General features: G+C 52.1%; 1 protein-coding gene across 6 annotated transcripts in view; it reads left to right on the top strand.

Annotated features, from left to right (window-relative positions):
- LOC144507345 (nesprin-2-like) overlaps positions 1-27,459 on the top strand; it is a 316,785-nt gene that overhangs the window by 217,337 nt on the left and 71,989 nt on the right. For all 6 annotated transcript variants that reach the window (XM_078234517.1, XM_078234521.1, XM_078234520.1 and 3 more), the window contains 16 exons: positions 473-673; positions 3,082-3,255; positions 3,836-3,967; positions 4,854-5,050; positions 6,184-6,316; positions 7,659-7,841; positions 8,306-8,455; positions 13,432-13,608; positions 14,817-14,972; positions 16,295-16,450; positions 16,589-16,759; positions 17,556-17,689; positions 18,298-18,502; positions 20,536-20,718; positions 21,230-21,361; positions 22,708-22,862. In XM_078234517.1, coding sequence (XP_078090643.1) covers positions 473-673; positions 3,082-3,255; positions 3,836-3,967; positions 4,854-5,050; positions 6,184-6,316; positions 7,659-7,841; positions 8,306-8,455; positions 13,432-13,608; positions 14,817-14,972; positions 16,295-16,450; positions 16,589-16,759; positions 17,556-17,689; positions 18,298-18,502; positions 20,536-20,718; positions 21,230-21,361; positions 22,708-22,862 — 2,639 coding nt within the window. The remainder of the gene's footprint in view (positions 1-472; positions 674-3,081; positions 3,256-3,835; positions 3,968-4,853; positions 5,051-6,183; positions 6,317-7,658; positions 7,842-8,305; positions 8,456-13,431; positions 13,609-14,816; positions 14,973-16,294; positions 16,451-16,588; positions 16,760-17,555; positions 17,690-18,297; positions 18,503-20,535; positions 20,719-21,229; positions 21,362-22,707; positions 22,863-27,459) is intronic.

Genomic DNA, 27,459 nt, shown 5'->3' with positions numbered 1-27,459 from the left:
CCTCCTTAAATTTACTCACTGTCCCAGCATCCACCGCACTTTGGGGCTGCGAATTTCAGATTCACAACCCTTTGGGAGAAGTAGTTTCTCCTCAACTCTGTTTTAAATTTGCTGCCCCTTATCCTCAGACTGTGACCTCTCGTCCTAGAATGCCCCACAAGAGGAAGCATCCGCTCCACGTCTACTTTATCCATACCTTTTATCATCTTGTATACCTCAATTTGATCTCCCCTCATTCTTCTCAATTCCAGAGAGTGAAGGGGTGGGCGACAAATGCTGGCCTTGCCAGCGATGCTCACAACACAGGAAAAGATAAGTTTTTAAATAACAGTTGATATTTTCTTTTGTATCAGTGTCAAGTTTCCTGATAGTCCTGAGAAGTGTTTGGCATATTTTTGATGTGAAAAGTGTGATATAAATACAGGTTGTTTAGATGCCTGGGGCCTGACTGCATCTTTCTCTGTGTTACAAGGAACTCCTCGATGGCACCAGGGTTTATCTGAAAGAGCAGCAGAGACAGTTCCAGTACAGCGTGCTGCTGGACACTCAGTACCAGTGTCTGGTGCAGGGCCTCGTGGACCTGCTCAACAGCGGACAAGCCAAGGTCACCCAGGAAGCAAAGCCACCAACCAATAGCATTGGAGATTTCCAGAGCCACCTACAGAGCTATAAGGTATTCACTCTCACTCGCGCTGTGTTGTAGTTTGCCCACAGTCGGAAGGTGCAGCTCCACAAGGGGGATGGGTCATCCATGCAGTGGTTTTTGATTTGATTTATTATTGTCACATGTATTTACAGTGAAAAGTATTGTTTCTTGCGCGCTATACAAAGCATACCGTTCATAGAGAAGGAAACGAGAGAGTGCAGAATGGAGTGTTACAGTCATAGCTAGGGTGTAGAGAAAGATCAACTTAATGCAAGGTAAGTTCATTCAAACTTCTGACAGCAGCAGGGAAGAAGCTGTTCTTGAGTCGGTTGGTACGTGACCTCAGACTTTTGTATCTTTTTTGCCAACGGAAGAAGGTGGAAGAGAGAATGTCCGGGGTGCATCGGGTCCTTGATTATGCTGGCTGCTTTACTGAGGCAGCGGGAAGTGTAGACAGACTCATTGGATGGGAGGCTGGTTTGAGTGATGGACTGGCTTCACTCACGACCCTTTGTAGTTTCTTGCGGAGCAGGAGCCATGCCAAGCCAGTGGAGTGACTGTTCTTTGATTGGCAGCTGAAAAATAAATAGTGAGATGTTCAACTACAGGAGTTATCACTCAACATCCATCCTCCCCTTCCTGCAGCAGCATCACTGGATGGGGATCAGGAGTGGAATCAACCCCTCCCCCTCCAGCCGTCAGATACCAAGGTTAATTGTTGCACCCTTGATATTCCATCCCTTTGGCTCCTGCTGGTTTTCCATGGATTCCTCGCAAACCACCTTTGCCATCAGCCAAGTTTTGAAGGATTTAGTCAGTATGTGGGAGTGTATACACATACAGAGGGGCAATGGGCAGCAGATCATCATTTCACCACAGAAGCACATTATGGAGCTGCTTCTAACTCTGAATGTTTACAAGGTGTTAGTCCTGGCACTGTTCTCCAGAAATGTCCGAAAGAGAGAGGGATTGTTTTTTATTCCAATTGGGATGTGGGTGTCTTGGCACATGGACAGACAGATCAATCCGGGACAGCTTGATGGCTTTCAGTCCTGAAGCTAGCCGAAACTGCAGCCTTGCAGCAATCTGATTAAAACAGTGTCCTGGTCTACCCTCTCATCGGGTTTTAGCAGAGACTTTGACACATTTAATTGTGAAAAATGACACCAAGTTCAGATAAACGACACCCTCTACCCATTCAATGTTAACTGTATTTAACATAACAAACTCCCCCTTGGTCCAGAACTTGAAATGTTCCCATTGTTTTGGGAGGGGGTTTTCACACCTAGTTTGACAGATGGGAGATGAAACTTGCCCTTGGTTCTGTGCCAGCCAGGAGCTGGCAACTGGAATCTTAACCTACTGGCATCAGGTTAACAAAAGCATGCCTATCGAGTCCTGACGATGTATTTGGGAAGTGACTGCCGATTTAATCTAGTAGCTGAGGAAGGAGTGAGTGCTTTCCCCGGAGCCACAGGGAAAGCTTATCCCTCCCCATTCACAGTCTTAGACCACTCCACTGACGTCTCCCTATGTACAGCCCTGTACCCCAGTGAGAGTCAGCACCTTCAGGAGAGGAGGGGGAACCTGTACCCCAGTGAGAGTCAGCACCTTCAGGAGAGGAGGGAACCTGTACCCCAGTGAGAGTCAGCACCTTCAGGAGAGGAGGGAACCTGTACCCCAGTGAGAGTCAGCACCTTCAGGAGAGGAGGGAACCTGTACCCCAGTGAGAGTCAGCACCTTCAGGAGAGGAGGGAACCTGTACCCCAGTGAGAGTCAGCACCTTCAGGAGAGGAGGGAACCTGTACCCCAGTGAGAGTCAGCACCTTCAGGAGAGGAGGGAACCTGGACCCCAGTGAGAGTCAGCACCTTCAGGAGAGGAGGGAACCTGGACCCCAGTGAGAGTCAGCACCTTCAAGAGAGGAGGGAACCTGTACCCCAGTGAGAGTCAGCACCTTCAGGAGAGGAGGGAACCTGGACCCCAGTGAGAGTCAGCACCTTCAGGAGAGGAGGGAACCTGTACCCCAGCGAGAGTCAGCCCCTTCAGGAGAGGAGGGAACCTGTACCCCAGTGAGAGTCAGCACCTTCAGGAGAGGAGGGAACCTGTACCCCAGTGAGAGTCAGCATCTTCAGGAGAGGCAGTCAGAAGATTAATATTTAAAAAACTCCATGGTGCAACCAGCTATTGTTGTGAAAGCAATAACAGTTAAAAGCCGCTGCCACAGCACACAGATTCTCTCAGTAATTCAGGCATTCAAATTAAATCCTTCACATGTTCTCACTCTGTGCTGCCGGAATGTGGCGACTGGGGGATTTTCACAGTAACTTCATTGCAGTGTTAATGTAAACCTACTTGTGACACTAATTAATAAATAACCTTAATATTTAATTCTAACAACAATTAAATTGATTTGTTGCTTCCTCTTCTTTTCCAGCTATTTTTCCGTCGGTTAGGGAATCACCTGATTCTGGTGGAGCAGTTTTCCCGGAACCTTCCGGAACTGATTGTAACTCGCAGCCGGGACCCGTGGTTGAAACTGGTGGAAGAGGCGACTGCCCTTCAGTCTCAGGCTCTGCTGAGGGGGGTCCAGATGGAAACTGCCCTTCAGGTAAGAACATGAGCTGTACCCGCACCCTGACTGTGAGACTGAGATGTACCGATGACGGTGGCCATCGAGAACTACTTAAAAAGAACTGAATCTAGAGATTTGGGCACAATAATGCCAGCTGGGCGCATCCACTGAGGGAGTGTTGCCCTGTCAGTCTTTCATCTGAGACTTTCAACTGAGGCCCCATCTGCCATTTTAGGTGGATGTAGAAGATTCGAAGATGATGATTGACAGAGAGTAGGGACGTTCACCTTGGTCAATATTTATTCTTGAATAATGCCTGTAAAATAATTGAATATTTGGTCATTATCACATGACTGCTTGTGGGAGCTTGTGCCTGCAAATTAGCTCCCACATTTCCTACAATAGCAATAGTATTTAATTGGCCTTGAAACCCTGAATGGTGCTATAGAAATTGAATAGTTTATTTTTGGTTTTGGTGAGTTGGAAGTTGGAGATGGGGATATGTTCCCCAGTCACAATCATTCCTCTTGACTACTGTTTCATTCGTTGATGCAGAATTCTGTGACGGAATTTGCTTCATTAGTTTTTATTTCATCTTTTATTTTTGGAACTGAAGGCTTGGGCAGAATTCGAGATGGACCACTCGTTCCTGATGAAGGAGATGGAGAAGTTGAACTCCACGGTCCCTTCCATCGGGCTAGTGGAAGAGACAGAAGAGAGATTGGCTGAACGCGTCGGCACCTTTCAGGTGAGCCCCGCCCTGGGGCATCTTGCTGGTTGTGGTGGATGGAGAACACGCTGCATTGTGGAGTTACCAGATTGTACACTGGGCTGATGGAACCTGTTCACAGACTGCTGCAAAGCTGCTGTGTTAGAATCTTTCAAACCTTCCTTCAGTGCTCATACTGGGAAAGAGAGAAGGCTCTTGAATATTTTCAGCCTGTTCTATGTTTACAGCTTGGCTGCACGATTGTGGAGTGGTTATTTGTAAAACCTTAACAATGTTAGGGGTCGTGGGTTTAAAACAAAAAAAAAGGCGTGGTTTGCTCGCGTAGATTCAAAGTAACATACAACAGGTTTATTGAAAGATATTCTCTGCGCAGAACAGAAATTGAAACTAAGACAGAACAATTACATCACCATCAAATCATGTGGTTGGCTCTTAAAGCAATCATGCAGCTACTTAAATATATAACATTTATTGAGATGGGTGATGTGAAAGGCTGGATTTGGGAGATGGCCTGTTCAACTGGAGAGGTCTCCAATCTCCCTCAGATAATCCTGGACTTAAAAACCAATTTCCCCTCACACTGCTACCAGCAAAATCACAGGAGTAATATCATGGAGGCATTAAAAAATGATGTAAAGTCTTTGAATGGTTTATTGGTTGCAATACGATTTTGAGACTGGGGAAGACTGTGAGGATAGACATACTCGTGACTAATGCCAAGGGGCGGACGGGAAGCTTCTCTGAGAGTGAGGGGCAGGAGGTCAGTGGTAAAATGTCCTCCCAGAGTTAGTGACCCTGTCCGGGAAGCAAAGTGCGATTCTCCCATTGGTGTTCTGTAACAGGGAGGGACAGCGGTTTTCCCTTTTGGTTTTAATTCACTGAATTCTCCTCTTCAATCTGACAGAGAATCAGGGGCAGCCTCAATGGGAATCAGGCTCGAGTGGACCAGGCCCTGAGGAAGGGAAAGGCTCTCCTGAACATTGTGAACAGCTCTGAGCTAGAGAACCAGCTGGGCACCCTGGAGGAAAGCTGGCTTTCCTTCTGCAACCAGGTTAATCGTGAGCTACACCGACTGGAGCTGCTCCTACAACACAGGAAACGGTCCGTGACAAAGTCACGCTACACTTCTGACTGTTTTTATTTGTTGGACAGTAAACAATTGCCGTAAAGATGGATAGAATTTATATATCCCCTTTCCCAGCCTCAGGGCATCCAAAAGCTGTTTGCAGCCCATGAAGTAGTTTTAAAGTGTGGACTCTGTAGTCAGACAGGAAACAGGGTGCACAGCAAGATCCCACAATCTGCAGTGTGAATAGTGAGCGGGTGATCTGTTTCAGTATCATGATTTGAGGAATAAATATTAACCATCTCACCCAAACAATAGCACACACAATAGTGTGACACTCCCTCAGCAGTGACCCCCTGACAGTGCAGCACTCCCTCAGCACTGACCCTCTGACAGTGCAGCACTCCCTCAGCACTGACCCTCTGACAGTGCAGCACTCCCTCAGCACTGACCCTCTGACAGTGCAGCACTCCCTCAGCACTGACCCTCTGACAATGCAGCGCTCCCTCAGCACTGACGCTCTGGCAGTATGGCACTCCCTCAGTACTGACCCTCTGACAGTGCAGCACTCCCTCAGCACTGACCCTCTGACAATGCAGCGCTCCCTCAGCACTGACGCTCTGGCAGTGTGGCACTCCCTCAGTACTGACGCTCTGGCAGTGCGGCACTCCCTCAGCACTTCTAGATCAAAAGCAGAAAATGCTAGAAAATCTCAGCAGGTCTGACAGCATCTAGGAAGGGAGAATAGCGCTGACGTTTCGAGTCTGGATGATGCTTAGTCAGAGCTCTGGCGCTATTCTCCCTCTCTAGATGCTGTCAGACCTGCTGAGATTTTCCAGCATTTTCTGTTTTTGTGTCAGATTCCAGCATCCACAGTATTTTGCTCCATCCTGCCCTGATCCCAAATCTTGTTTGTAGCAATATATATTAAGAGTTACAAGGTTGGGATAAAATCAGGGAGAGATAGTAAATGGGCTGAGGCTGTCTACCCAGCACTGTCCCCATTTCACCAGTTTCTCTCCCAGGTTGCTTCCTCTCCATTTCTGTCCACAAACCCCTCCGTGCTGTGCACCTTTGGAAAGTAAAAACTACAAGCTGCAGATTTATGCAGAGCTGATTGTTCCTGAATTGTGTCCGTGCTGCTCCTGACCTGTTGTCTTTCTTGCAGGTTCCAGCGTGAGTCCCATGAGCTTGGTCAGTGGCTGGAGTCGGCCAGGGGCAGATTGAGACACTGGGAGCAGGAATCGGTCAGCCTGCCCTCTCAGATGGAGATCAGCAGGAATCAGCTCCAGCTCTTCCTCGTAAGCAGCAACCTCTCAGCGGGTAGCCATCTCCCTCATTCCCACTGCTTTACCCATTGTGGTGGGTCGCACGCTGGGGGGGATTTCCGAGTCAGACGGTGCAGATTTCCATCCCCACCTTTCACACTATCTGGAGATCCCAGCTCCAGCCCTGATTTCCGGCTCGGGATATTCGTGTCCAGCGGGTATGGTGACCCCCTTCCTTGCCCCCCCCACATCATTATGTGGAGATGCTGGAGTTGGACTGAGGTGGGTACAGTAGGAAGTCTCACAACACCAGGTTAAAGTCCAACAGGCTTATCTGGTAGCACGAGCTTTCGGAGCGCTGCTCCTTCAGCTCCTTCCTGCAGCGCTCCGAAAGCTCATGATACCAAATAAACCTGTCAGACTTTAACCTGGTGTTGTGAGATTTCTTACTGTCCCACACCATTGAAGGGCTTGTGGAAGTTGCCCCTCTGTATAGGACTATACTGGCTCTCCATGTTGACGAGGGGAAAGCTGGTTAAAGGCCATGGCAAGAGCTGTTTCGTTGCAGCCTGTCAAATTATTGAACAGCCACAGATCATTCCACTATAACACACACTAACCCAATTTGGTGTTGCGAAAGCTACTTTATACCCGTTACGCACTGTCAGGATTTGACAAGCCCTGCTTAATTGTGACCTTTGGTGAAGTCAGGAGGGGGTCCCGCAACTGTCATGACTGTCGCAGGTCCTACCCACAGTGGGGTTGCAGCATAGTGTTAATATCATTGGATTAGTAATCGAGAGGCCCAAACTAATACTCTAAAGACATGAGTTCAAATCCCACCACATCAACTGTGGTGGGAATATGAATTCAGTTAATGAGTAAACCTGGAATTTGAAGCTAGTCTCATTAATGATAACCATGAAACCATTGTCGGAAAAACCCATCTGGTTCACTCATGTCCTTTAGGGAAGGAAATCTGCCGTCCTTACCTGGTCTGGCCTACATGTGACTCCAGAGCCACAGCAATGTGGTTGACTCTTAAATACACTCTGGAATTGTGGCTCACCACCATAGTCTGTAGGGTAAACAATGTTAGCCATGCCCAAGAATTAATACATATCTTTTAAAACTCCTCCCGATTTGTGATCCTGAGGAGCAGCATGTTTCTTTCAGACGGATGGCTGGGTGTTGAGGAAAGGGAAACTCTGGGGATTTGGAGCCTCAGTTTGGTAGCGGGCAGGTGTGGAAGCTGAGGCTCTCAGTCCTGTCGATGACCCCTCCTCCCCATGCTCAGTACTACACTGGAGGATGCCAGGGTTGAGATGGGGATGAGTACAGGCCTTTATTCTACCCCTCTCTTACCCTCCTGCAGGAGTTCTGGAAGGAGGTTGATGGCATGTCCGCCTTGAAGATGGCAGCGATTAGCACAGGGAGCCAGCTGCTGCAGCTGAAACAGACCCAGGGTGGGGTGCTCCGAAGCTGCTTAACACAGCTCGAGCAGGAGTGGGCACAGGTCGCCACCCAGCTCCCGGGCATCCAGGAGAAGCTACACCAGGTTAGCACAATGTCTTGGCTCCAGGGAGAGTGGCCGGTTTGGGTGGGGGTTTCTGTATGTTTAGGGGTGGGGGGGTCTCTGGGTGTTTGGGTGGGGGTCTGTGTGTGTGTGTGTTTGGCTGGGGATCACTGTGTGTGTGTGTGGGTGGGGGGGGTCTCTGGGTGTGTTTAGGGGTGAGGGGGGGTCTCTGGGTGCTTGGGTGGGAGTATCTGTGTGTGTGTGTGGCTGGGGATCACTGTGTGGGTGGGGGGGTCTCTGGGTGTGTTTAGGGGTGAGGGGGGGTCTCTGGGTGTTTGGGTGGGAGTATCTGTGTGTGTGGCTGGGGATCACTGTGTGGGTGGGGGGGTCTCTGGGTGTGTTTAGGGGTAAGGGGGGGTCTCTGGGTGTTTGGGTGGGAGTATCTCTGTGTGTGTGTGGGGTGTTTTCTTTGGGCACTGAGTTGCTCTCTTGCCTCCTTCCCGCAGAGACAGATGGATGTGTTATCCTCACGTCAGGCCATCACCCAGCTGAGAGCGTGGATTAGTGATGTGCAGGCCTCGATACAGGGGGACAGCTCTGAGCTGCAGAATCTGGATAGCAGTATCCAAGTTAAACTAATGCTGCAGAAATACAAGGTAAAGCCTTTGATACAGGCAGCGCTTAACACCTTCCCATCGATTCAGGAAAACAAGTGGAAACTCCCAGAATGTCTGTCACACGGCCAAATATCCAACCATCAATTCAGCATGAGGGCCGGGGGGGGGGGGGGGGGGGGGGGGGGAGGGGGGGGGGGGGGGGGGGGAGGGGGGGGGGAGGGGGGGGGGGGGGAGGGGGAGGGGGGGGGGGAGGGAGGGGGGGGGGAGGGGGGGGGGAGGGGGGGGGGGGGGGGAGGGGGGGGGGAGGGGGGGGGGAGGGGGGGGGGAGGGGGGGGGAGGGGGGGGGAGGGGGGGGGAGGGGGGGGGGAGGGGGGGGGGAGGGGGGAGGGGGGGGGGAGGGGGGGGGGGGGGGGGGAGGGGGGAGGGGGGGGGGGAGGGGGGGGGGGGGAGGGGGGGGGGAGGGGGCGGAGGGGGGGGGGGGAGGGGGGGGAGGGGGGGGGGGGAGGGGGGGGGGGGAGGGGGGGGGGGGGGGAGGGGGGGGAGGGGGAGGGGAGGGGGGGGGGGGGGGAGGGGAGGGGGGGGGGGGGAGGGGAGGGGGGGAGGGGGGGGGGGGGGGGGGGAGGGGAGGGGGGGGAGGGGGGGGGGAGGGGGGGGGGGGGGAGGGGGGGGGGAGGGGGGGGGGGGGGGAGGGGGGGGAGGGGGGGGGGGGGAGGGGGAGGGAGGGGGGGGGGGGGGGAGGGGAGGGGGGGGGGGGGGGGGGGGGGGAGGGGGGGGAGGGGGGGGGGGAGGGGGAGGGGAGGGGGGGGGGGGGGGGAGGGGAGGGGGGGGGGGGGGGGAGGGGAGGGGGGGAGGGGGGGGGGGGGGGGGGAGGGGAGGGGGGGGAGGGGGGGGGGAGGGGAGGGGGGGAGGGGGGGAGGGAGGGGGGGGAAGCGCAGTGAGGGCCGGGGGAGAGCGCAGTGAGGGCAGGGGGGCGGGGAGAGTGCAGTGAGGGCCTTCGAGGGGGAGAGCGCAGTGAGGGCCGGGGGGGGGGGGGGGGGGGTGGAGAGAGCGCAGTGAGGGCCGGGGGGGGGGGGGGAGGGAAGCGCAGTGAGGACAGGGGGGGGGAGAGAGCGCAGTGAGGGCCGGGGGGAGAGAGAGCGCAGTGAGGGCAGCGGGGGGGAGAGAGCGCAGTGAGGGCAGGGGGGAGAGAGCGCAGTGAGGGCGGGGGGGGGGGGGGGGGGGGAGAGTGCAGAGAGGGCAGGGGGAGAGTGCAGTGAGGGCCGGGGGTGGGGGAGAGCGCAGTGAGGGCCGGGGGGAGAGAGAGCGCAGTGAGGGCAGCGGGGGGGGAGAGAGCGCAGTGAGGGCCGGGGGGAGAGCGCAGTGAGGGCAGGGGGGAGAGAGCGCAGTGAGGGCGGGGGGGGGGGGGGGGGGAGAGTGCAGAGAGGGCAGGGGGAGAGTGCAGTGAGGGCCGGGGGTGGGGGAGAGCGCAGTGAGGGCAGGGGGGGGGGAGAGAGCGCAGTGAGGGCAGGGGTGGGGAGAGAGCGCAGTGAGGGCAGGGGGGGGGGAGAGAGCGCAGTGAGGGCCGGGGGGGGGGGGGGAGAGAGCGCAGTGAGGGCAGGGGGAGAGAGCGCAGTGAGGGCAGGGGGGGCGGGGAGAGCGCAGTGAGGGCAGGGGGGGCGGGGAGAGTGCAGTGAGGGCAGGGGGGGCGGGGAGAGTGCAGTGAGGGCCTTCGAGGGGGAGAGCGCAGTGAGGGCGGGGGGAAGCGCAGTGAGGGCCGGGGGGGGGGGGAGGGAAGCGCAGTGAGGGCAGGGGGAGAGAGCGCAGTGAGGGCAGGGGGGGCGGGGAGAGCGCAGTGAGGGCAGGGGGGGCGGGGAGAGTGCAGTGAGGGCCTTCGAGGGGGAGAGCGCAGTGAGGGCAGGGGGGAGAGCGCAGTGAGGGCCGGGGGGAGAGCGCAGTGAGGGCCGGGCGGGGGAGAGAGCGCAGTGAGGGCGGGGGGGGGGGGGGAGAGAGCGCATTGAGGGCAGGGGGGGGGGAGGGAAGCGCAGTGAGGACAGGGGGGGGGGAGAGAGCGCAGTGAGGGCAGGGGGGGGGGAGAGAGCGCAGTGAGGGCCGGGGGGAGAGCGCAGTGAGGGCCGGGCGGGGGAGAGCGCAGTGAGGGCCGGGGGGAGAGCGCAGTGAGGGCCGGGCGGGGGAGAGAGCGCAGTGAGGGGGGGGGGGGGGGGGGGGAGAGAGCGCAGTGAGGGCGGGGGGGGGGGGCGGGGAGAGCGCAGTGAGGGCGGGGGGGGGGGGAGAGAGCGCAGTGAGGGCGGGGGGGGGGGAGAGAGCGCAGTGAGGGCGGGGGGGGTGGGGAGAGCGCAGTGAGGGCGGGGGGGGGAGAGAGCGCAGTGAGGGCGGGGGGGGGGGGAGAGAGCGCAGTGAGGGCAGGGGGAGAGAGCGCAGTGAGGGCAGGGGGGCGGGGAGAGTGCAGTGAGGGCCTTCGAGGGGGAGAGCGCAGTGAGGGCCGGGGGGGGGAGAGCGCAGTGAGGGCAGGGGGGGGGGAGAGAGCGCAGTGAGGGCAGGGGAGAGAGCGCAGTGAGGGCCGGGGGGGGGGGGGGGGGGAGAGCGCAGTGAGGGCGGGGGGGGGGGGGGAGAGAGCGCAGTGAGGGCAGGGGGAGAGAGCGCAGTGAGGGCAGGGGGGCGGGGAGAGTGCAGTGAGGGCCTTCGAGGGGGAGAGTGCAGTGAGGGCCTTCGAGGGGGAGAGTGCAGTGAGGGCCTTCGAGGGGGAGAGCGCAGTGAGGGCCGGGGGGGGGGGGGGGGGGGGGGGAGCGCAGTGAGGGCCGGGGGGGGGAGAGCGCAGTGAGGGCAGGGGGAGAGCGCAGTGAGGGCAGGGGGAGAGCGCAGTGAGGGCAGGGGGAGAGCGCAGTGAGGGCAGGGGGAGAGCGCAGTGAGGGCAGGGCGGGGTAGAGCGCAATGAGGGCCGGAGGGAGAGCGCAGTGAGGGCCGGAGGGAGAGCGCAGTGAGGGCCGGGGGAGAGCGCAGTGAGGGCAGGGGGAGAGCGCAGTGAGGGCAGGGGGAGAGCGCAGTGAGGGCCGGGGGAGAGCGCAGTGAGGGCCGGAGGGAGAGCGCAGTGAGGGCCGGGGGAGAGCGCAGTGAGGGCAGGGCAGGGGGAGAGCGCAGTGAGGGCAGGGGGAGAGCGCAGTGAGGGCAGGGCGGGGGAGAGCGCAGTGAGGGCAGGGCAGGAGGAGAGCGCAGTGAGGGCAGGGGGAGAGCGCAGTGAGGGCAGGGCGGGGGAGAGCGCAGTGAGGGCAGGGCAGGGGGAGAGCGCAGTGAGGGCAGGGGGAGAGCGCAGTGAGGGCAGGGGGAGAGCGCAGTGAGGGCAGGGCGGGGGAGAGCGCAGTGAGGGCAGGGCGGGGGAGAGCGCAGTGAGGGCAGGGCGGGGGAGAGCGCAGTGAGGGCACGGGGGGAGAGCGCAGTGAGGGCCGGGGGGAGAGCGCAGTGAGGGCAGGGGGAGAGAGCGCAGTGAGGGCAGGGCGGGGGAGAGAGCGCAGTGAAGGCAGGGGGGGGGAGAGCGCAGTGAGGGCAGGGCGGGGGAGAGCGCAGTGAGGGCAGGGGGAGAGCGCAGTGAGGGCACGGGGGGAGAGCGCAGTGAGGGCAGGGCGGGGGAGAGCGCAGTGAGGGCAGGGGGAGAGCGCAGTGAGGGCAGGGGGGGGGAGAGCGCAGTGAGGGCAGGGCGGGGGAGAACGCAGTGAGGGCAGGGCAGGGGGAGAGCGCAGTGAGGGCAGGGCAGGGGGAGAGCGCAGTGAGGGCAGGGGGAGAGCGCAGTGAGGGCAGGGGGAGAGCGCAGTGAGGGCAGGGGGAGAGCGCAGTGAGGGGCTTCGAGGGACAAAGTATTGCAGAACTGTCTGATTGACCTGTGGCTGAGTGGGAGTGGAAAGGGCTGATTCTGATAGCAGAGTCAATTCTGGTGAATTGTTGTCTGATTTATTGGGATATGAGTGTCACTTACTGGGCCAGCATTTATTGCCCTTAAGAAGGTGGTGATGAGCTGCCTTCTTTAACCGCTGAAGTCCATGTGGTGTAGGTACGCCGGTACGCCCACAGTACTGTTAAGGAGGGAATTGCGGGATTTTGACCCAGCGACAGTGTAGGAACAGTGATATATTTCCCAGTCAGAATGGTGATCACAGTCTGAGGATTCACGGTAGACTATTTGGGACGGAGGTATGGAGACATTTCTTCACCCAAAGAGTGGTGAGCCTGTGGAATTCATTACCACAGGAAGCAGTTGATGCCAAAACATTGAATGTATTCAAGAGGCGGCTGGATATAGCACTTGGGGCGAATGGGATCAAAGGTTATGGGGAGAAAGCAGGATTAGGCTATTGAGTTGGATGATCAGCTATGATCGTAATGAATGGCGGAGCAGGCTCGAAGGGCCGAATGGCCTCCTCCTGCTCCTATCTTCTATGTTTCTGGTGAGTGACTTCCAAGTCTGGTGTTCCCATGTGTTTGCTGCCCTATCCACCTAGGTGGTCAAAGTTGTGGGTTTGGAAGTTGCTGTTAATGGAGTCTTGGTGAGTTGCTGCAGTGCGTCTTGTAGATGGTACACACTCCTGCCACTGTGCGTCGGTGGTGGAGGGAGTCAATATTTGTGGAAGTTGGTGAGAATTGGGGCAAATTCTTCACTAGCTGGAGTCATAGCTGGCACAAGGAAGTTGGTTGAAGTGATTCCAGGACATCACTGCAGGAGTCCTAGTCCCAACAATCTTCAGCTGCTTCATCAATGACCTTCCCTCCATTATAAGGTCAGGATTGGGGATGTTCGCCGATGATTGCACAATGTTCAGCACCATTCGCAACTCCTCAGATACTGAAGCAGCAAGACTTGGACAATATCCAGGCTAATTAATGATATGTGGCCTGGCATAGTGTGGAGAGGCTGATCACTGGGGGGTGGGTGGGGGGTTGTGGCTGGTGGGGGTGAGAGGGCTGCTGCTGTCTGATGTGAAAATGAGAAGGTTCCCTGTTCAATGATTCAATTCTTCTCCTCGCTGAAGGGTTACCAGATGGAGGTGAGCTGCTGGCAGCTGACGGTGGATTTTGTTAATCAGTCAGTGCTTCAGATGAGCAGCCAGGACGTGGAGAGCGATCGCGGTGAGAAGACGGACTTTGCGGAGAGTCTGGGAGCTCTGAACTTTGAGTGGCAGAGTCTGACCCAGGAGCTGAACAGGAAGGTGAGTGCCATCAGCTGGAGCCAGATGAGGGGAAAGTACAGCGGTTCCAGGGTGTTCGATCCCTATCCCACATCTTTCTAACATCAGCCTGGGACAAGCAGAGAGCAACCTCCTCAGGCCGATTCCTGGGATGGCAGCTGTTATCTGAGGAGAGACTTGCTGGAATTTTACCGGCTCATCCGCGCGAGGCCTACAGAGAATGCCGTTCCGCGAGCCTCGCTCGCACCAATTCTGGGGCAGACGAGGCAATAAAATTCCGGCCACTAACTCGGTTAGGATTATATTCACTGGAGTTCAGAAGAGTGAGAGGGGATCTCATAGAAACGTATAAAATTCTAACAGGGTTAGACAGGGTAGATTCAGAAAGAATGTTCCCGATGGTGGGGGGAGTCCAGAACTAGGGGTCGTAGTTTGAGGATAAGGGGTAAACCTTTTAGAACTGAGGTGAGGAGAAATTTCTTCACCCAGAGGGTGGTGAATGTGTGGAATTCACTCCCACCGAAAGTAGTTGAGGCCAAAACGTCTGATTTCAAGAAGAAATTAGATTTCACTCTCGGGGCTAAAGGGATCAAGGGATATGGGAGGAAGGGGGTGGATCAGGATACTGAACTTGATGATCAACCGTGACCAAAATGAATGGTGGAGCAGGCTCGAAGGGCCGAATGGCCTCCTCCTGCTTCTAGTTTCTGTGATGTCAGTGGCTAATTTGAAATGGAGTTTGATGTAGTCTGAGTAAACAGGAGAGTGGGATTAGAATCATACCATAGAATCCCTACAGTGCAGAATGAGGCCATTCGGCCCATTGAGTCTGCACCAACCACAACCCCACCCTGGCCCTATCCCTGTAGTAATATCTAATTTCTTCTTGAAAACGTTCAACGTTTTGGCCACACATTTACCCTGCTAGTCGCCCTGACCCTGAGGAGCAATTTAAGATGGCCAATCAGCCTAACCCACACATCTTTGGGCTGTGGGAGGAAACTGGAGCACCCGGAGGAAACCCACGCAGACATGGGGAGGATGTGCAAACTCCACACAGACAGTGACCCAAGCCGGGAATCGAACCCGGATCCCTGGCGCTGTGAGGCAGCAGTGCTAACCACTGCACCACTGTGCCGTCCCAATGAGATTGGGATACATTGCAGAGGTGATGGGCAGAATGTTGCATGACTTGCTGTGTGTTTTGTATCCTCTCTCTCACGCTGCAGATGCTGGACTTGGGGATGTTGCTTGAATCATGGACAGAATATGAGCACAGTGTGCAGTCACTCAGCAGCTGGCTGGACACACAGGAAGAGCGTTTGAGGAAGAATAGGAAAGCTTGCAGCCACACTGCAGTTATAAATGCACTGAGGGACTGCCAGGTAACCGAGTCTGAATACTTACCCCAATACCAGGTACCACTGATCAGTCACACTCTCAACTGTACTCACCGCAGCGCCACTGCTCACTACATTCTTCCTACTCCGCCTCCTCGCATTCTCTCTGCAGTCACATCACTGCACATTGAGCCAACTCCCAAACACACATGGTGCCTTCAGTGGAGGAACGTCGCTACAGCAGCTTCACAAATAGATTTCAACCTATCCCCTCGGTCTGGTAGAAATGTATTCCTCTAAAAAGCAGATTGATTTTCAGACCTATCTGGAAGTCACTGTGATTAGAAAAGGATCATCCCATATATCGAATAACAGATACCCGGGAGTGAATTACAGACTGGAATCTAATCGAGGGGTTCGGGGTGGTTTATATATCGAATAACAGATACTCGGGAGTGAGTTACAGACTGGAATCTAATCGAGGGGTTCGGGGTGGTTTATATAGAGAATAACAGATACCCGGGAGTGAGTTACAGACTGGAATCTAATCGAGGGGTTCGGGGTGGTTTATATAGAGAATAACAGATTCCCGGGAGTGAGTTACAGACTGGAATCTAATCGAGGGGTTCAGGGTGGTTTATATATAGAATAACAGATATCTGGGAGTGAGTTACAGACTGGAATCTAATCGAGGGGTTCGGGGTGGTTTATATATAGAATAACAGATACCTGGGAGTGAGTTACCGACTGGAATCTAATCGAGGGGTTCGGGGTGGTTTATATATAGAATAACAGATACCCGGGAGTGAGTTACAGACTGGAATCTAATCGAGGGGTTCGGGGTGGTTTATATATAGAATAACAGATACCCGGGAGTGAGTTACAGACTGGAATCTAATCGAGGGGTTCGGGGTGGTTTATATATAGAATAACAGATACCCGGGAGTGAGTTACAGGCTGGAATCTAATCGAGGGGTTCGGGGTGGTTTATATAGAGAATAACAGATACCCGGGAGTGAGTTACAGACTGGAATCTAATCGAGGGATTCTGGGTGGTTTATATATAGAATAACAGATACTCGGGAGTGAGTTACAGACTGGAATCTAATCGAGGGGTTCGGGGTGGTTTATATATAGAATAACAGATACCCGGGAGTGAGTTACAGACTGGAATCTAATCGAGGGGTTCGGGTGGTTTATATATAGAATAACAGATACCTGGGAGTGAGTTACAGACTGGAATCTAATCGGGGCATTAGATGAAAGTTCCTTATTGTGATGGGTCATTTAAACAGTGCTTTGGTTCTGAAGGGAGTGAGTAGAATGAGGAGTGATAGTGATTGATGAAGATATCTCTGTATCATCAGGAACTTGGTGAGAGTCTGAAGGTGAGGGAGATGGAGTTGGAAAGGCTGAGACATTCCGTTCCCCTGGTGACTGAGACCACAGTCCCAAAAACACCGTCCAACGTCACAGAGAAACTGGGCCAACTGACTGACTTGTGGAGGAATCTGGACAGCCAGGTACAAGAGAATTATCTTATGTTTTGGGTAAAGTATTGAATTGAAGTTGATTGAGAGGGAGCTCCATAACGGAGTTGTTTGAGATGAACCCCGGTAAGCTGGCAGGAGTTACTCACGTTCTCTCCATGTGGTAAATAGGTGAACCAGCTGGAATCCGTCCTCACCTCCCGCTTGCAGCTGTGGGCAGAGTACCAAGACTCATACGAGCAAGTTAACGGGAACATTCTGAGGGCTCAATACTGCCTGGAGCACTGCACACCCCTCTCCAGTTCACTGGAATCTGTCTGTGTTCAAGTGGAACGCCTGCAGGTCAGTACTTCTGTTAAAGCTTGACAATTTACTACCTGGTTCTCAGCTGGTGTACTGAGCTAACGCTTTTTCAATACTGGGAGAGGGTGCAGAACAGATTTACTGCAATGGCACCAGGGATGAGAGACTTTGTCTCATCAGAGAGGCTGGAGAAGTTGGGACTGTTCTCCTCAAAGCAGAGATGTTAAGGGGAGGATGAATGTGGGGTATGAGGGAGATTAATAAAAGTAGAAACTGCAGAAACAGAAACCAAGCCGGGGCAGAGATCAGAACTTTTTTATTCAGACACTTCTTAAAATTTGTATCTTGTAAGTGTGATGGGAGCTGATTCAATAACAACTTTCAGACGGGAATTGGATAAAAGAAAAAGATTTTCGGGCTTCAGGGGAAAGAGCAGAGTAAGTGGATAGCTCTTTAAAAGAGCTAGCACACACATGATGGGCAGAGAGGCCTCGTATTGGAAGATTCTATGATTTAAAGCAGTTCTTTTGCAGGATTCTTTTCCAATTGTTTTAATCCGGTACTTGAGAGAAACACGCGCTCAGTAGTTCAAACTGACATCTCGGCGATCATTCCTGGAAGCTGTACAGGTGTGCAGTAACCTGGAAACCGTCGCACAGACTGTGCATGAGGCAGCCCCTTAGGGTAATCACGCCTGTGCACACAGGCACAAAACGTTGAAGGGGCTGCACTCTGAAATTAATCATTTTGCCCTCCCAAAATTTCATGGCCAGCACAGGGTCTCTGTTTCAGACAGGCCGGCTGGTGTGACCTTTCCTGCTTTGATCTTCCCCAGGCTCTACAGGACACGATGGAGTGCGGTGAGGAGAGATGGAGGAAATTCCAGGAGAATTCACAGCGATTGAGTCAGGAATGCTGCCCTCCACTGGCACAAGAACTCGACAAGAAGTGTGAGGACACACACAGCAGGTATGCAATCAGTGAGCGCGCAGGGAACAGCCGCCAGCCTCCCTCTCCATCCACATCCTAGGGAAATGTGTGTGGTACTGGGCTACACAGACACTGAGAGACCAACTCCATCCACAGCCTGCTCTGTGCCAACTCACCTCAGTCCAGGGAACAACACGTCAATTCGAATTTATCTGAAGAGGGGGACCCGTACCCCAGTGAGAGTCAGCACCTTCAGGAGAGGAGGGGGACCCTGTACCCCAGTGAGAGTCAGCACCTTCAGGAGAGGAGGGGACCCTGTACCCCAGTGAGAGTCAACACCTTCAGGAGAGGAGGGGGACCCTGTACCCCAGTGAGAGTCAGCACCTTCAGGAGAGGAGGGGACCCTGTACTCCAGTGAGAGTCAGCACCTTCAGGAGAGGAGGGGCACCCTGTACCCCAGTGAGAGTCAGCACCTTCAGGAGAGGAAGGGGACCCTGTACCCCAGTGAGAGTCAACAACTTCAGGAGAGGAGAAAGATCTGAAGGAAGAAGAAAGAGAATATTAGTAGTGAGCACAGAAGTAGTGAAAGCTCTCACCACACTGGGCTGTGATGGGATTGGTTTGATGGTCTGTTTCTGTTGTTCCAGGTGGGTACAAGTGAACCAGGACATCACAGAACAGCTTCACTCAGCACACACAGTGTCCCAGCTATGGCGGCAGTTCCGTGATGCGTACCAATGTACTCTGGCGAAGGTACAATGCAGTGAGGACAAGTGCAAACATCTGCTGACAGGGATTTGGGTGGAGCAGAGTACCCAGGAGAAGCTACAGACTCAGCTGGCGGAGGCTCAGGTCAGCATCTCAGAGACATCTGATATTGAATAATGGAATGTCTGTAACTGTACAATCAGCAGGGTTCCACAAATCCACACTTCACCCAGCTCCTGTGCTGTCTGTTCCCAGGGAAGGTGAATCCAAATCCCACTGTGCGCTGTTTGAGCAATTACATTTATTTAGAAGTTTCTGGGTGTAAGAGGCTGGCTGTAATAACAATGCTTCTGGCGGATTGTCCCAAAAAGCCAATTTCTTTGTTAATAACCCTCAGGAAGGAAAGCTGCCACCCTGCAGAGTCTGGGTCTGTGTGTGACTCCAATCCCCACACCAACCTGCCCTCAAAGTGATTGAGCAAGATACTCATTGCATCAATTCAAAGAGAACTAATGAATGGTCACTGATGTTGTCACTGATGCTCATAATAAAATGGGAGATTGAGAACAGGTCAGGCTGGTGATTCCTGTACAGTCGAATAGCCTTTCTCACACAAACTTGAATGTGGAGAGGGGTGGATTATATGAATAAGGAGCTTGTACTCAAGCATATCTCCCAGGTACTGCTCTCTGCTGGGGCACAGGCCGCAGGTGCCGCTCTCTGCTGGGGTACAGGCCGCAGGTGCCGCTCTCTGCTGGGGTACAGGCCGCAGGTGCCGCTCTCTGCTGGGGTACAGGCCTCAGGTACTGCTCTCAGCTGGGGCACAGGCCGCACGTACTGCTCTCAGCTGGGGCACAGGCCGCACGCACTGCTCTCTGCTGGGGTACAGGACGCAGGTACTGCTCTCTGCTGGGGTACGGGTGGCAGGTACCGCTCTCTGCTGGGGTACGGGTGGCAGGTACCACTCTCTGCTGGGGTACGGGTGGCAGGTACCACTCTCTGCTGGGGTACGGGTGGCAGGTACCGCTCTCTGCTGGGGTTCAGGGTGCAGTACAGCTCTCTGCTGGGATACAGGTGGCAGGTACCGCTCTCTGCTGGGGTACGGGTGGCAGGTACCGCTCTCACTGTTTGTGATTTATATAAACGATCTGGAAGAAGGTGTAACTGGGGTGATCAGTAAGTTTGCGGACGACACAAAATTGGCAGGACTTGCAGATAGTGAGGAGCATTGTCAGAGGCTACAGAATGATATAGATAGGCTGGAAATTTGGCAAAGAAATGGCAGATGGAGTTCAATCCTGATAAATGCGAAGTGATGCATTTTGGTAGAAATAATGTAGGGAGGAGCTATACGATAAATGGCAGAACCATAAAGGGTGTAGATACGCAGAGGGACCTGGGTGTGCAAGTCCACAGATCCTTGAAGGTGACGTCACAGGTGGAGAAGGTGGTGAAGAAGGCATATGGCATGCTTGCCTTTATAGGACAGGGCATAGAGTATAAAAGTTGGGGGTCTGATGTTGCAGATGTATAGAACGTTGGTTCGGCCGTATTTGGAATACTGCGTCCAGTTCTGGTCGCCACACTACCAGAAGGACGTGGAGGCTTTGGAGAGAGTGCAGAGGAGGTTTACCAGGATGTTGCCTGGTATGGAGGGGCTTAGTTATGAGGAGAGATTGGGTAAACTGGGGTTGTTCTCCCTGGAAAGACGGAGGATGAGGGGAGACTTAATAGAGGTGTATAAAATTATGAAAGGCATAGATAGGGTGAACGGTGGGAAGCTTTTCCCCAGGTCAGTGGTGATGTTCATGAGGGGTCATAGGTTCAAGGTGAAGTGGGGGAGGTTTAACACGGATATCAGAAGGACATATTTTACACAGAGGGTGGTGGGGGCCTGGAATGCGCTGCCAGGCAAGGTGGTGGAGGCGGACACACAGGGAACGTTTAAGTCTTATCTAGATAGCCATATGAACGGAGTGGGAATGGAGGGATACAAAAGAATGGTCTAGTTTGGACCAGGGAGCGGCACGGGCTTGGAGGGCCGAAGGGCCTGTTCCTGTGCTGTATTGTTCTTTGTTCTCTGCTGGGGGTCAGTGGTACACTCACAAAGACTAACTATATCTCTTGTGTGTGTGTGTTCTATTGGTCCTCACTGATGTCCTTTAACATGTTTAAAGGATTTGCTAAGTGAGCTCCGCACTCTACAGGAGGATCTTTCCCAGGTCTGTGAAGCTAGAGATGCATTGGCCAGACAGATAGACGGTTCGTCATGTGACGTTCTTCAGTCAGATAGTGGCTATCTGTCGGGGAAAGTGTCGTATCTGGAGACATCACTGGCAATGAAAATACCAGAGATTCAGGTAAAAGCCCCAACAACTGATTAGTCTGCACACTGAACTGAGGAACTTGTGTTCAATGCAATCGAATAGTGTATATAATCTATTTATTACACTGCAATACGTTATATATTTATATCACCGCACTATATATCACTGCAGTACACTATTATATATAAACCCCTGTATATCGCACTGCAGTACACTATGTGTATATATAGCACTATTCACATAATGATTTTCTTTTGCATTATATATATAGCCTGTTGTGTTATTTGATGCTAATTTATGTATCTTATATTTGTGATACTCAATACCTTCCTCCAGGCATTATTATAGGCAAATATTAATATATTTATATAAGTATTAATTACTTTATGCACTGTCTATTTGTTGTAAATAGCACAACCCCTCCACTAGGGACCACTGATGTCACGGGGTAACCTGAGTAAACCTGCTGTTACCACCTGGATTAATAGAATGTTTGTTACGCCCTTGTCACTAATGCAGTCTCCGTGTCATCTTCCTGTGACAGGACTTGATGGATCAGCATGAGGATTTCCATCGCTGCTTACACAGCCTGGAAACACTGGTGAATGAGTCCGAGGAGGTTCTGAAATCCGATGACCTCAGCACTGAGAAAGTACAACACCTGGAGATAGTGAAGGTATGAGCCATTGCCCTCACCCAGTTCAACTCTCACCACACTCTTAATAGCTGGAAATGTAGAAGATAGTGGCAGGAGGAGGCCATTTGGCCCTTCGAGCCTGCTCCGCCATTCATTACCATCATGGCTGATCGTCCAACTCAATAGCCTAATCCTGCTTTTTCCCCATAACCTTTGATCCCATTCACCCCAAGTGCCATATTCAGTCGCCTCTTGAATACATTCAATGTTTTGGCATCAACTACTTCCTGTGGTAATGAATTCCACAGGCTCACCACTCTCTGGGTGAAGAAATGTCTCCTCCTCTTCATCCTAAATGGTCTACCCTGAATCCTCAGACTGTGACCCCCTGGTTCTGGACTCCCCCACCATGGGGAACATCCTCCCTGCATCTACCCTGTCTAGTCCTGTTAGAATTTTATAAGTCTCTATGAGATCCCCCCCCCCCTTTCGTCTGAAGTCCAGTGAAAACAATCCTAACTTAGTCATTCTCTCCTCATACATCAGTCCCGCCATCCCCGGAATCAGCCTGGTAAACCTTCGCTGCACTCCCTCGAGAGCAAGAACATCGTGCCTCAGAAAAGGAGACCAAAACTGCACACAATATCTGTGGCCTCACCAAGACCCTGTATAATTGCAACAACACATCCCTGCTCCTGTACTCGAAACCTCTCGCAATGAAGGCCAACATGCCATTTGCCTTCTTTACCGCCTGCTGCACCTGCATGCTTACCTTCAGTGACTGGTGCACAAGGACACCCAGGTCCCGCTGCACACTCCCCCTCCCAATTTACAGGCTTCTTGTTTTTGCTTCCAAAGTGATAACATCTCCTACATTGGCTTCCCTTCCTACTCTCCACACTATTACCTCTGATGTCTCCCAAGTATCTAACCACAGCCCCCTCCCATTTCCCACCTACATTCTGCCCCTCAGTGACACTATCCGAAAGCACAGAGTCAGTTTTCACATGTACATTGACACCAGCTCCACCTCACCACCGCCTCTTTCTGCTCTTCCACTGTTGCTAACTTATCAGACTGATTATCCCACACCCAGAACTGGGTGAGCAGAAATTTTCTCCAATTAAATACAACTGCAGCCATTGTTCCCACTCCAAACTCAGTTCCTGAGTTACCGGCTCCATCCCACTCTGTGGTCACCATTGGATGCTGAACCTAATCACTCACAATCTTGTTCTCACATTTAAACCAACTCCTGACTCACACAAACTGATGCTAAATGTCTGAGAAGCTCTCTCTCAGAGTGGCTGTATCAATTCCCCATCCTCCCTCCAGCCCCTCTTCTACTCAGGTACAGGCCGTTTGTAATTGTGTCTTTGTTACAGGATCACCTGCTAAGGTTAAGCAATGCTTCACTGCGTCTGGAGACTTTGAAACATCTCAGCTACCGGCTGCCACTCAGCGACCAGGATTACAGGAGAGTTCAGGCCCTGAACCAACGCTGGGAACAAGCTCGTGTGGCAGCACAGCACCGATACAGGTACTTCCCACACCACCAGCTGTTGGCCCACTGTCTCCTGCGGCACAGATCCATCAGAACGAAAGCTGGGGAAGAAAGGGTTAAATTCTGAGAGCTGTTTCAGAGAATCATAGAATGATATAAAAGGAGGGAGACAGGTGGAAGCATCAGGGTCCCTGGGTCAGGGATTTCCAACCATCTCTCTCCAAACTGTGGAGCAGGGACAGTTTGCAATGTAGAAATATAAACTAGAAGGAACTCAAGTCCCTCGAGCTTATTCCACCAATCAATCAGATCATGTCTGACCTGTATCGTAACTCCATTTAGTCACCTTCACTCTGTAACTATTGCCATGGATAGAATGTATCTGCTGTCTCACTGCCTGTAATCAGTACGCTTTAGAAAGTAGTGTATCTTTTCTCACACTTGGAGTGTGTATTCCAATTTAATAATTTGGCAGAAGGTTACTTATTCTCACACACCCTAAATCAGTGGTTCCCAAAGGGTGCGGCGCGCCACACTGGTGCGGCGAGAGGGGATGGCAAGTGTGGCGGGAAGATTCAAGGACAATCAAAGAAACATTTAAACATGGTTTAAACAAGCATTGTTTTATACTTTCTGGATGTCCCATGATCATATTATAAAGTAGTTGTGTTCTATGTTATGAATCAAGCACTGCTAGGAGTTGTTTTTTGTTTCTGAACAATAAAAAATTCGGTGTGGCGTGAGCAAATTTTTATTCCGAAAGTGCGGCCCAGTGAAAAAAGTTTGGGAGCCACTGCCCTAAATCAACACAATATTACACACCCGGTTTCACAGACACACACACACATACGCATGAAGACTAGGTACAGATAAGGAGAGTGCACTTTTACAGATTATAGTTAATTCAGTCTCACATGTGGCAGGCCTGTGATTCCTTGAAAGGGTTTGATGATACAAAGTTGAACTGAGTGTATGTAAAGCAAAGTGTTCACAGCAGGTGGTGAGGTTTCTTGTGGTCGAATATCTCGGAGGTTGATTCACAAATGAACTTTGAAACTGGAACAGGTTAAATACTTTGGCAGCTTGATGATTCATCACATCTGTTTGTCAGACAGGATCTACAGGATCCTGGGAGAATAAAGGTATAGTCCCCAGAATCAACTTCAGTCACATGACTGCTGGGTAACACTTCTGAGGTCCATGAGGGAGGCTATCCTAATACAATGGGAAGTTGATAATGGCCACTGAGTTTCGACCTTTCCTTTTGTCCAGTATGAAACGTGGAGACAGGCTGTCTGGAAACTCCTAGTCTTTAGATTTTAGTCCATCCTGAGACAATGAGATGTGTGAATTCCACATATGGCTGTGATATATCTCCACCGATGTCCATATTTAATTAGGTATTCAGTGGACATTTGATACTGTCTATAATCCAAATGCCAAAGGTCACGAGACTTGCAGCAGCCATCTTAACAGTTTGTCTGTGTTCAATTTTTAGAAGTATTTAGAAGTGAAAGTAATAAAATGGAATGGCTATTCTAGGCGTATCACCATTAATACCCAATGGGAATCTTATCAATCTCAGTTCTGAAGTTTTCAATTGGCCACCAGCTCAACAGGAGACCATCCTATTCATGTCAATCTTTCGAAAGAGCAATCAATGATCTCACGATCAGGGCCTTTCGCTGTAACACAGCACAGACTAGGCTTGTATTCCCTCGAGAAAAGAAAATTAGGACTAATCAAGGTGATTAAGAAGATTAAAAGATTTATAGATACTGTCTCCTGTGGTGTGGGGAGTCCGGAATGTTAAAATGAGAGCCAGGCTGTTCAGGGATGATGTCAGGAAGCAGGTCCTCACACACAGGGGAGTGAAACTCTGGAATTCTCTCCACAAATCCCCACCCCCTGAAAAGCTGTCAGGGTGGTCAAGTGAAAATTTCAGAACCCAAATTGAAAGGATTTCCTTGGGTAAGAGGATTAATGGTTCCAGAATGAAGGCAGCTGAATGGATTTCAGATTAGCCAAGATCTGACTGATTGGTGGAATTGATTATTTTTATTCATTCATGGGATGGCATTTATTGCCCATCCCTAATTGCCCTTGAGGGGGGGAGTTAACAGTCAACCACATTGCTGTGGGCCTGGAGTCACATGTAGGCCTGACCAGGTAAGGATGGCAGATTTCCTTCCCTAAAGGACATCAGTGAACCTGATGGGTTTTTACAATAATGGTTTCATGGTCATCATTACTCTTAATGACCCTCGTCAGACCCCACTTGGAGTACTGTGCTCAGTTCTGGTCGCCTCATTACAGGAAGGATGTGGAAAAGATTGAAAGGGTGCAGAGGAGAATTACAAGGATGTTGCCTGGATTGAGTGGCATGCCTTATGAGGATAGGCTGAGGGAACTCGGTCTTTTCTTCTTGGAGAGACGTAGGATGAGAGGAGACCTAATAGAGGTATATAAGATGTTGAGAGGCATAGATTGGGTGGACTTTCAGAGGCTTTTTCCCAGGGTGGAAATGGCTGCTACGAGAGGACACAGGTTTAAGGTGCTGGGGTGTAGGTGCAGGGGAAATGTTAGGGGGAAGTTTTTCACACAGATGGTGGTGGGCGAGTGGAATCGGCTGCCGTCAGTGGTGGTGGAGGCAAACTCAATAGGGTCTTTTAAGAGACTCCTGGATGAGTACATGGGACTTAATAGGATGGAGGGTTATAGGTAGGCCTAAAAGGTAGGGATATGTTCGGCACAACTTGTGGGGCCGAAGGGCCTGTTTTGTGCTGTAGTTTTCTACGTTTCTTAATTCCAGATATTTGTTGAATTCAAATTTCACCATCTGCTATGGTGGGATTTGAACCCTGGTCCCCGGAGCATTACCCTGGATCTCTGGATTACTAGTCCAGTGAGAACACCACTACACCATTTTCCCCCCTGCTGAGGGACTGAATGTGTTCCTCCTGTTCCTGAGATGAAAGAATAGTATTTTGAGAAAAGTTGAAGCATTAGAATGAGAGGTTGAGATATTGAGACATACAGGATTCTGAGGGGTAGATGCTGAGAGGATATTTCCCCTCGTGGGGAAATCTGGAACAAGGGGCTACATTTTCCCAATAAGAGGGTTTCCCATTTTGAGACAGGGATGAGGAGAGTGAGTGTGTTCTGAGGACCGTCAGTATTTGGAATTCCCCCCCCAGCCAGCAGTGGGAGCTGGGTCCTTGGATATATTCGAGGCAGAGAGTCCGACAGATTTCTGACCAACAATGGAGTGGAGGGTTATGGGGGAACAGTGGAGTTAAGGCCACAATCAGATCACCCACGATCTTACTGGAAGGCAGCACAGGTTCAAGGGGCCGAGTGGCCCACTCCTGCTCCTATTTCTTATGGTCTTAGTTTCCTATGTCCCACCAGTTTATCTGCTTCCCAAACTGATCCTGCTCCATGGTTTAGATGGGACTCTGAGCCAGGGACCTTGCCTCCCTCCTTGATTGGGATTCATTCTCAGAATGTAGGCAGGCTATGTTTCTATGTCCTGAGAAGCTGGTGGTGCTGGTGGGTCACCCTCTAGATGTGCTGCTGCTGAGTATGGTACTAAGTGTCTCATTCAGCATCTTTAGTTCAGAGTTAACCACATTGTGTGGGACTAGGTTCACAGGCCCAGACCAGGCTCGTGGGAAGATAGAAATCGTTGACAGAAAAATACCACCTAGTTCAGTTTTTACCATCCTGGTAGTCACATGATACAGCGATAATGGAGTTATTGACTAATTAGTGACCAATCTCTATTCACGAGTCTATAACCGAACTGGACTGAGACAAGGAAAACAAAATTACAGCACAGGAACAGGCCCTTCGGCCCTCCAAGCCTGCGCTGACCATGCTGCCCGACTGAACTAAAACCCCCTACCCTTTCCGAGACCATATCCCTCTATTCCCATCCTATTCATGTATTTATCAAGATGCCCCTTAAAAGACACTAAAACCCCAAGCGAGTGGGCATCTTTCAGATTACGGAGTCTAAAGTCGGTGCTCTTTGAGCTTCAGTGCAGTAAGTTTCCTTCGCTAATGGACATCAGTGAACAAGTTGGATTTTTACAACATTTTGACAGTTTCATGGTCACTTTTATGGAGATCAGCTTTCTGGACTGGAACATTTTCTAATGAATTCAAATTCTCAAACTGTCATGTTGGGATTATAGTGCAGTACAGAACCACTACACCACTGTACCTCACTAATAAACCATGTAGCTAGGGCCTTCAGTTCTTGTGTTAAGTGGTGTTAGTTTGTGAATCTTATTACCCAGATCCTATTACCCCAAAACTCGCTGACCTTTGTTGGCTGCCAGTTAACCAACTCCTCAATTTTTTTAATTCTCATCTTCAAATCCCTCCATAGTCTCACTGCCTCCCTATCTCTGTAATCTCCTCAGTCTCAAAACCCTCAAGATTTCTGCCTTCCTCTAATTCTAGCCTCTCAATGACCCCTACAGGTCGCCTCATTACAGGAGGAATGTGGAAATGATTGAAGGGGTGCAGAGAAGATTTACAAGGATGTTGCCTGGATTGGTTGGCATGCCTTATGAGGATAGGCTGAGGGAGCTTGGTCTTTTCTCCTTGGAGAGACGAAGGTTGA

The sequence above is a fragment of the Mustelus asterias genome, chromosome 18 (assembly GCF_964213995.1).
Source record: "Mustelus asterias chromosome 18, sMusAst1.hap1.1, whole genome shotgun sequence".
In the NCBI taxonomy this organism is placed as follows: Eukaryota; Metazoa; Chordata; class Chondrichthyes; order Carcharhiniformes; family Triakidae; genus Mustelus; species Mustelus asterias.
The sequence above is the reverse complement of the archived record's forward strand: the minus strand, read 5'-3'. Positions and strand labels throughout refer to the sequence as shown.